At 43.5% G+C, this 12,524-nt stretch overlaps 1 protein-coding gene across 1 annotated transcript in view; it reads right to left on the bottom strand.

Annotated features, from left to right (window-relative positions):
* Nucleotides 1-1,219: 1,219 nt before the first annotated feature.
* Nucleotides 1,220-12,524, bottom strand: part of LOC126474257 (zinc carboxypeptidase-like) — a 52,392-nt gene continuing 41,087 nt past the window's right edge. The window contains exons 8-9 of the mRNA XM_050101722.1: nt 7,214-7,298; nt 1,220-1,422 (exon numbers count right to left, since the gene is read on the bottom strand). Coding sequence (XP_049957679.1) covers nt 1,220-1,422; nt 7,214-7,298 — 288 coding nt within the window. The remainder of the gene's footprint in view (nt 1,423-7,213; nt 7,299-12,524) is intronic.

The raw sequence follows: 12,524 nt of genomic DNA, 5'->3' as shown, positions 1-12,524 counted from the left end.
CTTGGATAAACTGGACTAAATCCTGGCGAGCCAGAGAGAACAAGGCTTCGACAGTTGGCAGGTCTGGTCAACTACATTCTGTAGCCATTTAAAGGACAAAAATGGTTCAAATGGCTCTGATCACTATGGGACTTAACATCTGAGTTCATCAGTCCCCCAGAACTTAGAACTACTTAAACCTAACTAACCTATGGACATCATACACAGCTATGCCCGAGGCAGGATTCGAACTTGCGACCGTAGCAGTCGCGCGGTTCCGGACTGAAGTGCCGAGTGCCGCTCGGCCACCGCGGCCGGCATTTAAAGTGCACAGTGCGACAGCTATGGAAGCTGAGTTACATAAACGCAAAGGGGCAGTTTGACTTGGCGGAAGTGGGGACCTCTCCACGCTGGGTCCACACAGGCACCGGCTACGGTGTATCCAGGCGGCTGTGGCTAAGTGGGCTCCTCCAACTGGAGTGCCAATCTCATTTTTAGGGATAGTTTCAAATGGCTCTGAGCACTATGGGACTCAACTGCTGAGGTCATTAGTCCCCTAGAACTTAGAACTGGTTAAACCTAACTAACCTAAGGACATCACAAAAATCCACGCCCGAGTCCACGCCCGAGGCAGGATTCGAACCTGCGACCATAGCGGTCTTGCGGTTCCAGACTGCAGCGCCTTTAACCGCACGGCCACTTCGGCCGGCAGGATAGTTTCCATATTGGTAGCTGATGAAGCTGCCAGTAGATGAAAGCATAGACCTAACACCAGGCCAGAGAACTAAAGACAAGTAATGTGTTGTGCACGCCATGCAATAGCATGTAGTAACTGAAACAGACCTTAAGCCCATTAACCTATTTATACGTTCGAACATCCACACCACTAGGGTGGGCTCAAGTCCCAGACTGACCAGCCATATTCACTGTCGGGTGTGGGCTAAACCAGGTTATTAGGCAGTTATTATGACGCCCATGTAATATTACGATTATTTATATATTGGCGAGATTATTCCCACCACTTCTGAGGAGTTGCCGGCGAGGATGCTTGTCCACATGTTGCAAAGTCAGACTTGTGCAGTTGAGAACTGGTTTAGCATGCCATCAGTCCTCAACACTCTCGAGTATTTGTCATTACACAGAGCCTGTCGTAATAGATAAGGGCGTCAGAAATGTCAAACACAAGTGTGCTTAAGAAAGAGCGTTTATTGTTCAAAGTTCACACGTAGACGGGAAGCTGCTACGAGCCGCCACGCTGAACGAGCGCGAGCACGTCGTTGAGGACGGAGAGGACGCTGTCGAAGGTCTCCTCGCTGGTGGGGACGATCTGGTCTGCGGGCAGCAGGTGGCCGAACTCGCCCGTGTCCCGCAGTTCCCATGCGAAGGGGAAGCGTTTGCCCTGCACGCCCATCAGCCAGTCGATGCTGCTGCCGGCCGCCGGGTCTGAGGCAGAAGCGCGTCCCTCAAACACTTTATAAGTTTCTCTACGGTATCAAGTTCAAGTAAGCAGTCAGGAAGAATCCATTAGTAAAGAAGTTTACACACGAAAAGCACAAACATGTCATCATTAGACTAATGCCGACTATATTCATAAAAGATCAAACAGCACTGGTGACCAACTTTGAAAGGATATTATACGTGGAGACTGAGGTGCAAGAACAGAGAAAATGACATCTTTGATAGTGCAATTGTAACATAATTGAAAGCATAGAAGCCAAACGGTAAACAAGTGTGAAAGAGCTATACCATAAAAGAATAAGATTAAACTTAGACAAAACAGTGATGTGTGTGGGGGGGGGGGGGGGGGGGAGAGGGGGAGAGAGAGAGAGAGAGAGAGAGAGAGAGAGAGAGAGAGAGAGAGAGAGAGAGACATGTGGTGAGGCGAAATAAGAGGACGACAATATGAGGAAATAATATACTCAACAAAGAGCAGAGATACATGTGGACAAAATAACAGAACAGCCCATACAGAAATTCAAATTAAATTGTTAATATCATTAAAATAAATACAAGAATATTGGAGAAAAGCCTGGAAAGGAATAACACATGGAAGGTGATGCAAAAACAGAGTAAAAGATAACACTAATAACTATAACGCGATAGTATTGTATGTACAATGTTTAGGCGACCGAATCAGTCGTCTTCTTCAGGTACTGCGAGATTTGCTGTCACATTACATTAGATTAGTACTTGTTCCATAGATCATGAATACGACACTTCGTAATGATGTGGAACGTGTCAGGTTAATAAAACGTGTATATACAAGATATTACGTTACACAAAATATTACATGACACTTAATATTTTTTATTTTTTTTGCCGGGGGGGGGGGGGGTTGGGAAAGTTACCCACTTACTATATCCAAAAATTCATCTAATGAGTAGGAGTTGCCATTAAGAAATTCTTTTAATTTCCTTTTAAATGCTATATGGCTATCTGTCAGACTTTTGATGCTATTAGGTAAGTGACCAAAGACTCTCGTGGCAGCATAATTTACCCCCTTCTGAGCCAAAGTTACATTTAACCTTGAATAGTGTAGTTCATCCTTTCTCCTATTGTTGTAGCCATGTACACTGCTATTACTTTTGAATTCGTTCGGATTGTTAATAACAAATTTCATAAGTGAATATATATATTGAGAGGCTACAGTGAAGATCTCTAGCTCTTTAAATAAGTGTCTGCAGGATGATCTTGGATGAGCTCCAGCAATTATTCAGATTAAACACTTTTGTGCAATGACCACTGTTTTACTCAATGATGAGTTACCCCAGAATATGATGCCATACGAAAGCAGAGAATGAAAATAGGCATGGTAAGCTAATTTACTGAGATGTATATCGCCAAAATTTGCAATGACCCTAATAGCATAAGTAGCTGAACTCAAACGTTTCAGCAGATCCTCAGTGTGTTTTTTCCAGTTCAACCCTTGATCAATGCATACACCTAGAAATTTTGAATATTCTACCTTAGCTATCGATTTCTGATCTAAGTCTATATTTATTAATGGTGTCATTCCATTTACTGTGTGGAACTGTATATGCTGTGTTTTGTCAAAGTTTAATGAGAGCCCATTTGCAGAGAACCACTTAATGATTTTCTGAAAAACATCGTTTACAATTTCACCAGTTAATTCTTGTCTGTCAGGTGTGATAGCTATACTTGTATCATCGGCAAAAAGTACCAGCTTTGCATCTTCGTGAATATAGTATGGCAAGTCATTAATATATACATTAAGAACAGCAGAGGACCCAAGACCGAACCTTGCGGCACCCCATTCTTGATTGTTCCCCAGTTTGAGAAATCACCAGTTTTTTGCATATTATGTGAACTGCTTTATACTCGATGTCTGGACTCCAACTGATGTAGCACTTGAAGAAGGCGATTGGGTCGGTCGTCGAAGTATTGTGCATAAGTTTTAAAAAACAACTTGGCAGAACACCCAGAAGAACATTTATCAGTCAAGCTGAGAAAACTTGACGTGAATGGACACAACAAGTCTTTAGAAGTCCCCTGCAGAAATACTGAACCATGCTGCCCCTATAGCCTCCCATAAGTGCGAAAGTGTCGCCAGTACAGGATTTTCTACATGAACTGACCTCTCGATTATGTAGCATAAATGTTCTATGGGATTCACGACTGGCGATTTGAGTGGCCAAATCATTCGCTCGAACTGTCCAGAATGACCTTCAAACCAATCGCCAACAATTGTGGCCCGCTGACAATTCCATCGTTGTTTGGGAGCATGAAGTACATGAATATCTGAAAATGGTCTCCAAGTAGTCGAACATAACCATTTTCAGTCAATGATCGTTTCAGTCCGTCAGGGGACCCATTTAATTCCATATAAACACAGCCCACACCATTATGGTGCCACCATCACGCTGCAAAGTGCTTTGTTAAAAATTTGGGTCCATGGCTTCGTGGCGTCTTCGGCACTCTCTATCTCTCCCATTAGCTCTTACCAACTCAAATCGGACCACGGTTTTCCAGTCGTCTAGGGTCCAACCGATGTGGTCACAAGCACAGGAGAGGCGCTGCAGACAATGTCGTGATGTTAACAAAAACACTCGCGTCTATAGTCTGCTGCCATAGCCCATCAACGCCAGATTTCGCCGCACTGTCCTAACGGATACGTTCGAAGTACCTGCCACATTGATTTCTGCGGTTATGTCAAGCAGTATTGCTTGTCTGTTAGCACTGACAATTCTACGAAAACGTAGTTCCTCTCGGTCGTTAAGTGAAAGTCGTCGGCTACTGCGTTGCCCGTGGTGAGATGTAATGTCTGACGTTTGGTTTTCTCGGCACACTCTTGACACTATGGATCTCTGAATACTGAATTCCGTAACGACTTCCCAAATGGAATGTTCCATACGTCTAGCTCCGGCTACCATTCTGCGTCCAAAGTCTGTTTATTCTCCGTCGCTATCCTATGCGTTTTATCACCGCAGTGTATAACGATTTGGAAGACATTGACAGTCGCAATAAAATAAATAAATACACGGAGAAATGGAAGCATAGAATGTAACGTATAGTGTGTGAAGAATTGAAGATATTTTGAGCTTAAGTGATGTTAAGATAGGGGAAGTATTAAACTATGTTCTGTCATGTAACATTAAATGAGGATTGTGTGTGTCAGATGTCTCCAGGGCTTCGGATGGATTCGGTTTTCACCCTTTGCTTGCCAGAAAAAGGACCTCGGACTGTGGCTGGAACACGCTCAGCCAATGTGTAGTCAGAATTCTACGACTTCGAATTGCGTCAATGGTCAGTCATTATTTTTGCTATGTCTCAACCTGACTGCCGCATGTAAAACGTATTAGTCAAGATGAACCAGTTTACATCCACCACTGTCGTCTATTCAAAAATGGTTCAAATGGCTCTGAGCACTATGGGACTTAACTTCTGAGGTCATCAGTCCTCTAGAACGTAGAACTACTTAAACCTAGCTAACCTAAGGACATCAGACACATCCATGCTCGAGGCAGGATTCGAACCTGCGACCGTAGCGGTCGCGCGGTTCCATACTGTAGCGCCTAGAACCGCTCGGCCACCTCGGCCGGCTCTGTCGTGTATTAACTGGGTCTTGTATGTTGAAAATATACTGGATTGTTGCTTTTCTCAAATAGTAAAAATCTTCACACATGCAGAATTTCAGTGTTTTAGCTACAATCTACGGCACTTGTCCTAAGTGCGAGATAGTACACCACCATTTGCAAACACTGGAAAAAACAGCTGAGGAAACATAACGGAAGACTGTGGCTTGGTTTTTCGCTTCTTGTGTTACGTGTGACCAATCATGACTGGGTTATAGCCTATGGTTGACGCAATAAATTTCATAGTGTCTAACTCTCCTCGGAAATCTTCTTTGGACACTGGATCAGGTATGAGATGGTGCACCAATGAATCGAATGCTGCTTGTTTGTGAATGACTGGGTGCTGTGGACAAGAAATTATTAGACAACACTGTCTGCAGTTATACTCTTCCTATATATTTTGCCTTTGAGGCCTCTGTTCCATTTACTGACAACTTTGCGAAATCTAAATTAAAGAGTCAATATCCGCAATGGGCGGTTCAGATGTTTCGCTAAAGTGTTTCACTTTTCTAAGACTGTTATTATAATTATAATTATTACCATTATTATTATTCTTATTTTTATTTTCAAATCTTTTTTTTCTTTCGTTGGATGTGAGATGCAATCCCAGATCCTTTCAGTTCAAACACCGAAAGCGTGGAACAATCAAAAGCCGTTGTAATGAATATTGATTTCGAGGCAATTAATTTCCGTCAAGCGACCATCTTCAAGACACGGTTTAACCCTACACAAGCTCAAGGCAGATTCCTTTGCGTAAAATATGTATTTATTTGGTTGCAGCATCTGACGCATAAACTAGCTACCAGTCTCCGTAGATGTAGTTTCAGTGACGCAGATAAATACGTAATACTTTTTTCTCAGGATACGTGCAATTCCAAAGAATAATATGTCTGCATTACCACTGCCGAATAATAATTCCTATTAATCTAATTTTTGATCTTATGGTGAAACACGTATGTATTCGGTAACAGCGATGGCGAGGCATGACAGAATCTCTGACCAGAGAGTTATTTATCGTTGCCAGTCTGCGCTTCACCGCGAGAGAGTTCTGTTCTGTTGCGAGGCAGTTGCTGTACGTAGCGAGTCGCGAGAGCATGTAGTTCAGTCAGCGTTAGAAGCGCGCGAGATAGTCGGAGTTGTGTGTGAGGAGTCGGCGGGCGTCGACATGGGTCTCTGGTCAAGGTTCAGGACGAGGTATACTTTAAATAAGGTAATGAAGCAGCATTGCGCACATCTGATAATGTAATGTATATTAACTGTAATTAATTTGTTCAAGAATTGCCCCAATAATAATTTTGTTCTGCAAGCAATCGTTTTAAGAAAATAATCATTACAATTGAAACAATATTTCCTTTGCTTTTCCTACCAGAATCAATTTATCAGGTTGATTATTGCACAGGGCCTAAGGTCAGCGCAGATGACCTTATATAAATTTATCAGGTTGATCTTAACGTTAATTTTGTGGGGACTTAGCATTTTTGCACATTTTTATTATCATTGAGTTTTATTACTGTGGGAAGCTAACACTTGGCTCTATTTGCAATTCTATTCAATTCTTTTCATTTTGCTTATTTTTTACCGGGAGGTTACGTTTAGCACGATTTTCATTATCATTTAAACATTGTCATTAAAATTTTTGTGGGGAGGTTACAATGGTATTGGGAATTTCAGTATTGAGGAGAGATGGAAAGAAGAAACATGCTGTCCAGTCATGGGCTATGTTGCCGCATTTCTTGCAGGCACGGAATGATTCTGGAGTAAGCAGTATCGCATATACATCTGTTTAGCCGATTATGTACAATAGGTTGTGTTTCAGGAACAGTGAATAGCACTTAAATGTTACAGGAAGGTTAAATGTCTTTCAAAGATGCTGTAAGGAGACGGGCGACTATATGTCCCATCTTCCTCAAACCAAACCTGTACGTATGTGAATGACTATACATATGAATTACATAATTTTTGTTGTTCTTCAGTTGTAATACTACAACATATCCGATATCCCCGTAAAAGTGATCTACGGACGAATAAAACTACTACTGCTACAATTATTATATATTTTTGAACTGATATCTTTTTAGTTGCAATGGCTTTTGTTATTGGTACACAGTATATTGTTGCATCAGAATCGTGTTGGTACTCACAGATAGTGTCCACAATGCTGCCGTATGTGAACTGGGTGCCGTATCTGGAAGCCAGAACTTCTGCAGCCCTACCCGCTATTTCAAGCTGGAAAAAAGCGGAAACATTCGTTTGAGTCATTTTTACGTTAGAAGACAGACTGAAGCATTTGTAGATTTAGAGAAGGCTTTTTATAGTATAGACTGGAATACACTCTTTGCAACTTTGAGGACAGCAGGGCTAAAACAAATAGAGCGAAAGGTTATCTACAACTTATCCAGAAACCAGACTGGTGTTTTAAGAATCGAAGGGTACGAAATAAAAGCATTAGTTGGGAGTGAGACGATGTTAACTAATCTGTACAGCGAGCAGACAATAAAAGAAACCACGCAGGAATTTGGAAAAAGAATTGAAGTTCAGGAGAAAAAATAAAAACTTTGTAGTTTGCCAATAACACTGTAACTATGCCAGAGACGGCAAAGGACTGACAACAGCATTTTAACTGGAAGCATAGTCCGCTGAAAATAAGGCGTAAAGTGAATATCAATGAAAGAAAAACGAGAGTTGTGTAGTCGAAATGTAAGGGCGATCAAAAAGCTCCCGTTCGAGGGCGTTGCTGCACCGTACATGCAACATAGCGCTACTCCGATGCGCGTGTATAAGAAGCAACACGTAGGCAAGATATTAGTGTAGCATTCGTGCCTTTCCGACGTGTGTGCAGTGAATGGAATCGTGAGCTATGCCGACGTTATTACCAGATGCGTCCAAAGAGAACCAACGACGTGTTATTTTTTTATGGACTGCCGAAGGACCAACACCAGCAAACATCCATCGGAGAATGAAGAATGTGTACGGGGCAGCAAGTCCGTAGAAAACCGCCGTTGTGGAAATGTGGTGCAAGTACAGTGCTGGATGTTGCTGTTGCATGACGTCGCACGTTCCCGCATCGCAAATGTCGTAACGCAAAGTTACGCCAACTCGTGGGAAACACTGGAACACCTACCCCAAAAGCCCTGGTCTCCCCCAGGCAATTACCACGCCTTCGATCCCTTAAAAAAGGCCTTGAAGGGTCTGCTACTCCTTTCGAAAGAGAATGTACAGCAAGCAGGTCGCTTGCAAGGCCTCAGTAACCAGTGTGTCCGTCTTTCACACGGATAACAGTGGGGAACCGTAGTGGCGTGAAAACAATGAGGTCTTGGTAGGTCTCTGGAGGGAGCTGACACCACATCTGCACACACACACACGCACACACACACACACACACACATACACACATACACACACACACACACACACACACACACACACGTCACCTAATTCCTGTAAACTCCGTGGAGGGGGGCGATGAGGTCTGACGTCCCCCAGATGCGTTCGCCCCAGCTCGAATCTGGCGAGTTGGGGGGCCAGAACGCCAATGGGAACTCGGCACTGTATTCGTTGAACTACCCCCATCACACTCCCGGCCTTGTTACATGGCGCATTACCGTCTTGAAAAATACCACTGGCTCTAAGCACAATGGGACTTAACATCTGAGGTCACCATTCCCCTGGACTTAGAACTACTTAAACCTAACTAGCCTAAGGACATCACACACATCCATGCCCGAGGCCGGATTCGAACCTGGGACCGTAGCAACAGCGCGGTTCCGGACTGAAGCGCCTAGAACCGCTCGGCCACAACGGCCGACTGCTGTCGGGAAATACGATCGTCACGAAGGGATGTATGTTGTCTGCAACCGATGTACGATACTCCTCGGCCGTCATGGTGCCTAGCACGAGCTCCGCCGTAATCAAATTGCGTGCATATGGAGTATCGTCTCAGTTGTGTGACTGTATTCGTGATTTCCTCTAAGAGAGGTCACAGTTCGCAGTGATAGACGGTAAATCATCGAACAGAACAGAAGTGATACCTGGCGTTCCGCAAGGTAATGTCAGAGGCCCTATGCTGTTCCTGATTTACGTAAATGATCTAGGTAATAATCTGAGCAGCCCCCTTAGATTGTCTGCAGATGACGCTGTAATTTACCGTCGGTAAAAACATCAGACGATCAATTCCAATTACAAAATGATCTAGAGAGAATTTCTATATGGTGCGAAAAGTGGCAATTGGCACTAACCAAAGAAAAGTGCGAGGTCATCCACATGGTTACTAAAAGAAAACCGATAAATTTTGGTCCGCAGCTCGTGGTCGTGCGGTAGCGTTCTCGCTTCCCAAGCCCGGGTTCCCGGGTTCGATTCCCGGCGGGGTCAGGGATTTTCTCTGTCTCGTGATGACTGGGTGTTGTGTGATGTCCTTAGGTTAGTTAGGTTTAAGTAGTTCTAAGTTCTAGGGGACTGATGACCATAGATGTTAAGTGCCATAGTGCTCAGAGCCATTTGAACCATTCGATAACTTTTGGGTATACGATAAATCGCACAAATCTAAGGGCTGTCAATTCGACTAAATACCTAGGAAATACAATTACGAGCAACTTAAATTGGAAAGACCACATAGAGAACATCGTGGGGAAGGCGAAAGAAAGACTGAGCTTTGTTGGCAGAACACTTAGAAGATGCGACAAACCCACTAAAGGGACAGCCTATATTACATTTTTCCGTCCTCTGCTGGAATATTGCTGCGCGGTGTGGGATCCTTACCAGGTAGGTTTGACGGAGGACATTGAAAAAGTGCAAAGAAGGGCAGCTCGTTTCGTGTTATCACGCAATAGGGGTGAGAGTGTAACTGATACGATACGCGAGTCTGGGGTGGCAGTCACTGAAACAAAGGCGGTTTTCTTTGAGCCGAGATCTGTTTACAAAATTTCAGTCACCAACTTTCTCTTCCGAATGCAAAAATATTTTGTAGACACCCACCTACGTAGGGAGAAATGGTCATCATAATAAAATAAGAGAAATCAGAGCTCGAAAGAAAAGATTTAGGCGTTCCCATTTCCCACGCGCCATTCGAGAGTGGAATGGTAGAGAAGTAGTATGAAAATGGTTCGATGAACCCTCTGCCAGTGTGAGTTGCAAAGTAACCATGTAGATGTAGATGTAGATGTAGACATGAATGTTTCCGAAAGTGTAATGGAGCCGGCGCCAGCTTGTGTCTGCCGAGCAATACAGGTGACAAGGAGCCGTATCCCTGGAAGACGACGGTTTCGCGTCCTCCCATCGGCTGATGAAAAAGATATCGGGACTCACCAGACCATGCAACGCTCTGCCACTGCGCCCAAAGTCCTGTGCCGATGGTCACCTGCACGTTTCAGTCGTAGTTGCCGATGTCGTGGTCTTAACATTGGCACCTGCATGGGTCATCGGCTGCGGAGGCGCGTCCTTAGGAGTCTTCAGTACATTCCGTGTTCAGACACACTTGTACTCTGCCCAGTATTAACGTCTGCTGATAGTTCCGCTACAGTTCGCCGCCTGTCCTGTTTTACCACTCTGCCCTGCCTACGACGTCCGACATTTGTAGTGAGGCGTTGCCGCCCAACCCCACGACGTCTATACATCGTTTCACCTTGGTTTCGCCCCGTGTTGGAGCACTCCTCCAACACCCGACATGTTGTGCAGTTTTGGAAATGCTCGTCCCGAGCCTCGGGGCCATCACAATCTGCCCTCGGTCAAACTCAGATCGCATGCCTTCCCTATTCTACACACGGACAGCGCGCTCATATTACATGCACCGTGCGTGTCTCGGACTAGCAGTCATTCCTCGCCAGGTGACGCTGCTATCACCCGGACGGGTTTATATCGATTGTAAGTCGATGGTGATAATGTTCTGGCTGATCAGTGTAGGTATAGCTGCCTTCTCAGTGTTAAAGAGAACTTAAATGATTTTAACCTTATAATGACTATGCACTAGACAATCAGTTCATATACCCGGAAGTTGGGTAGCTAATGTTAACAACAGCCACAAATATCCAGGCAGCAGGTTTTTCAACATACTTCCAAAGCTGCCCATTCAGTTCCCTACAGTATATCAGAAAGTTGTTTTACCAGAATGGTTTAAGAAAAAAGCGTGCTACTTCAAAAAGAGTATGAGGGATTAGACTGAAGTGACATGAAGTTCTCACTAATTACTGTCATACTAACTTGTAAGTTGTTACAAGTCGTCGGTTAGTATATTCCTGTATATATGATTTTCACGTTATGTGTAACGATGTGCCACTGATATATCGTGAAATATTATGTGCCTCTTGTATCTTAGCTTTATATATAAATATTTACACCAACAAAATGTAAAATGTTCGAAGATATACAAACTCTGTACTACTCTATTCTTCTTCACCCAGCAGGAGACGCTGTTTTAGCAAAAAGATATTTTCCACCTGGTACATCGGTGGGATGGTTGCCTCAGTGCCCATAGCGGTTTTTCCTGATTGGCGTACCAAGTCTGGATTGTATGGCGTTCGAACAGAAAATTTTTGATTGTCCCTTATAAATTTGGTGATACAGATAGAATAAGATTATTAAATGAGATCCTTCATCCATTCACTGAATTTTGCTGTTCTGGCAGTAAAATAATTGTCAATGGCCGAACTGAAGAGGATCTAAAACACAACCTAGCAATTGTAATAAAAGGGTTTTTCAATAAGATAAATTTCCTAACGTCGAATAAAAATTTAAGTGGCAAAAAGTCGATTCTGGAGGAATTTACCTGGACTGGAGCCTTGTATGGAAGTCGAAAAAAATGGCTCAAACGGCTCTGAGCACTATGGGACTTAACATCTATGGTCATCAGTCCCCTAGAACTTAGAACTACTTAAACCTAACTAACCTAAGGACATCACACAACACCCAGTCATCACGAGGCAGAGAAAATGGAAGTCGAACATGGACGATAAAGAATTCTGGCAAGAAGAGAATAGAAGATTTTGAAATGTAGTGTTATAGAAGAATTTTGAAAATTAGGTGGGTGAATCGAATAACGAATGAATTATGCTGAATAGACTTAAGGAAAAAAGAAATTTGTGGTCCATTTGGACTAAGAGAAGGGATCGATTGGTAGCTCACATCCTGAGACATCAAAGAATCGTAGTTCCTTAATGGAAGGAAGTATGTGTGTTAGGGGGGGGGGGGGGAAGGGGGCGAATCGTAGAGGGAGGCCAAGACTTCAATACAATAAGTAGATTTAGGTTGCAATTGTTATTCAGAGATGAAGAGCTTCGCACAGGACTGAATAACGTGAAGAGCTGCATCGAACCAGACTTCTGATTGAAGACCCCTATGACAAAGATTCATTTTGCAAGGCTGTTTCTTAAGAAACACGGACAGCAAACAGTGTGAGAAGTTTGTTATTTATCCCTGCTTAGATTGGAGAAGATGGTGGTATTATCAAACAGAGTGAAGTAT

This window comes from Schistocerca serialis, chromosome 4 (genome assembly GCF_023864345.2).
Source record: "Schistocerca serialis cubense isolate TAMUIC-IGC-003099 chromosome 4, iqSchSeri2.2, whole genome shotgun sequence".
NCBI classification, from domain to species: Eukaryota; Metazoa; Arthropoda; class Insecta; order Orthoptera; family Acrididae; genus Schistocerca; species Schistocerca serialis.
Note: the sequence above shows the minus strand (reverse complement) of the source record. Positions and strands in the feature narration are given on the sequence as shown.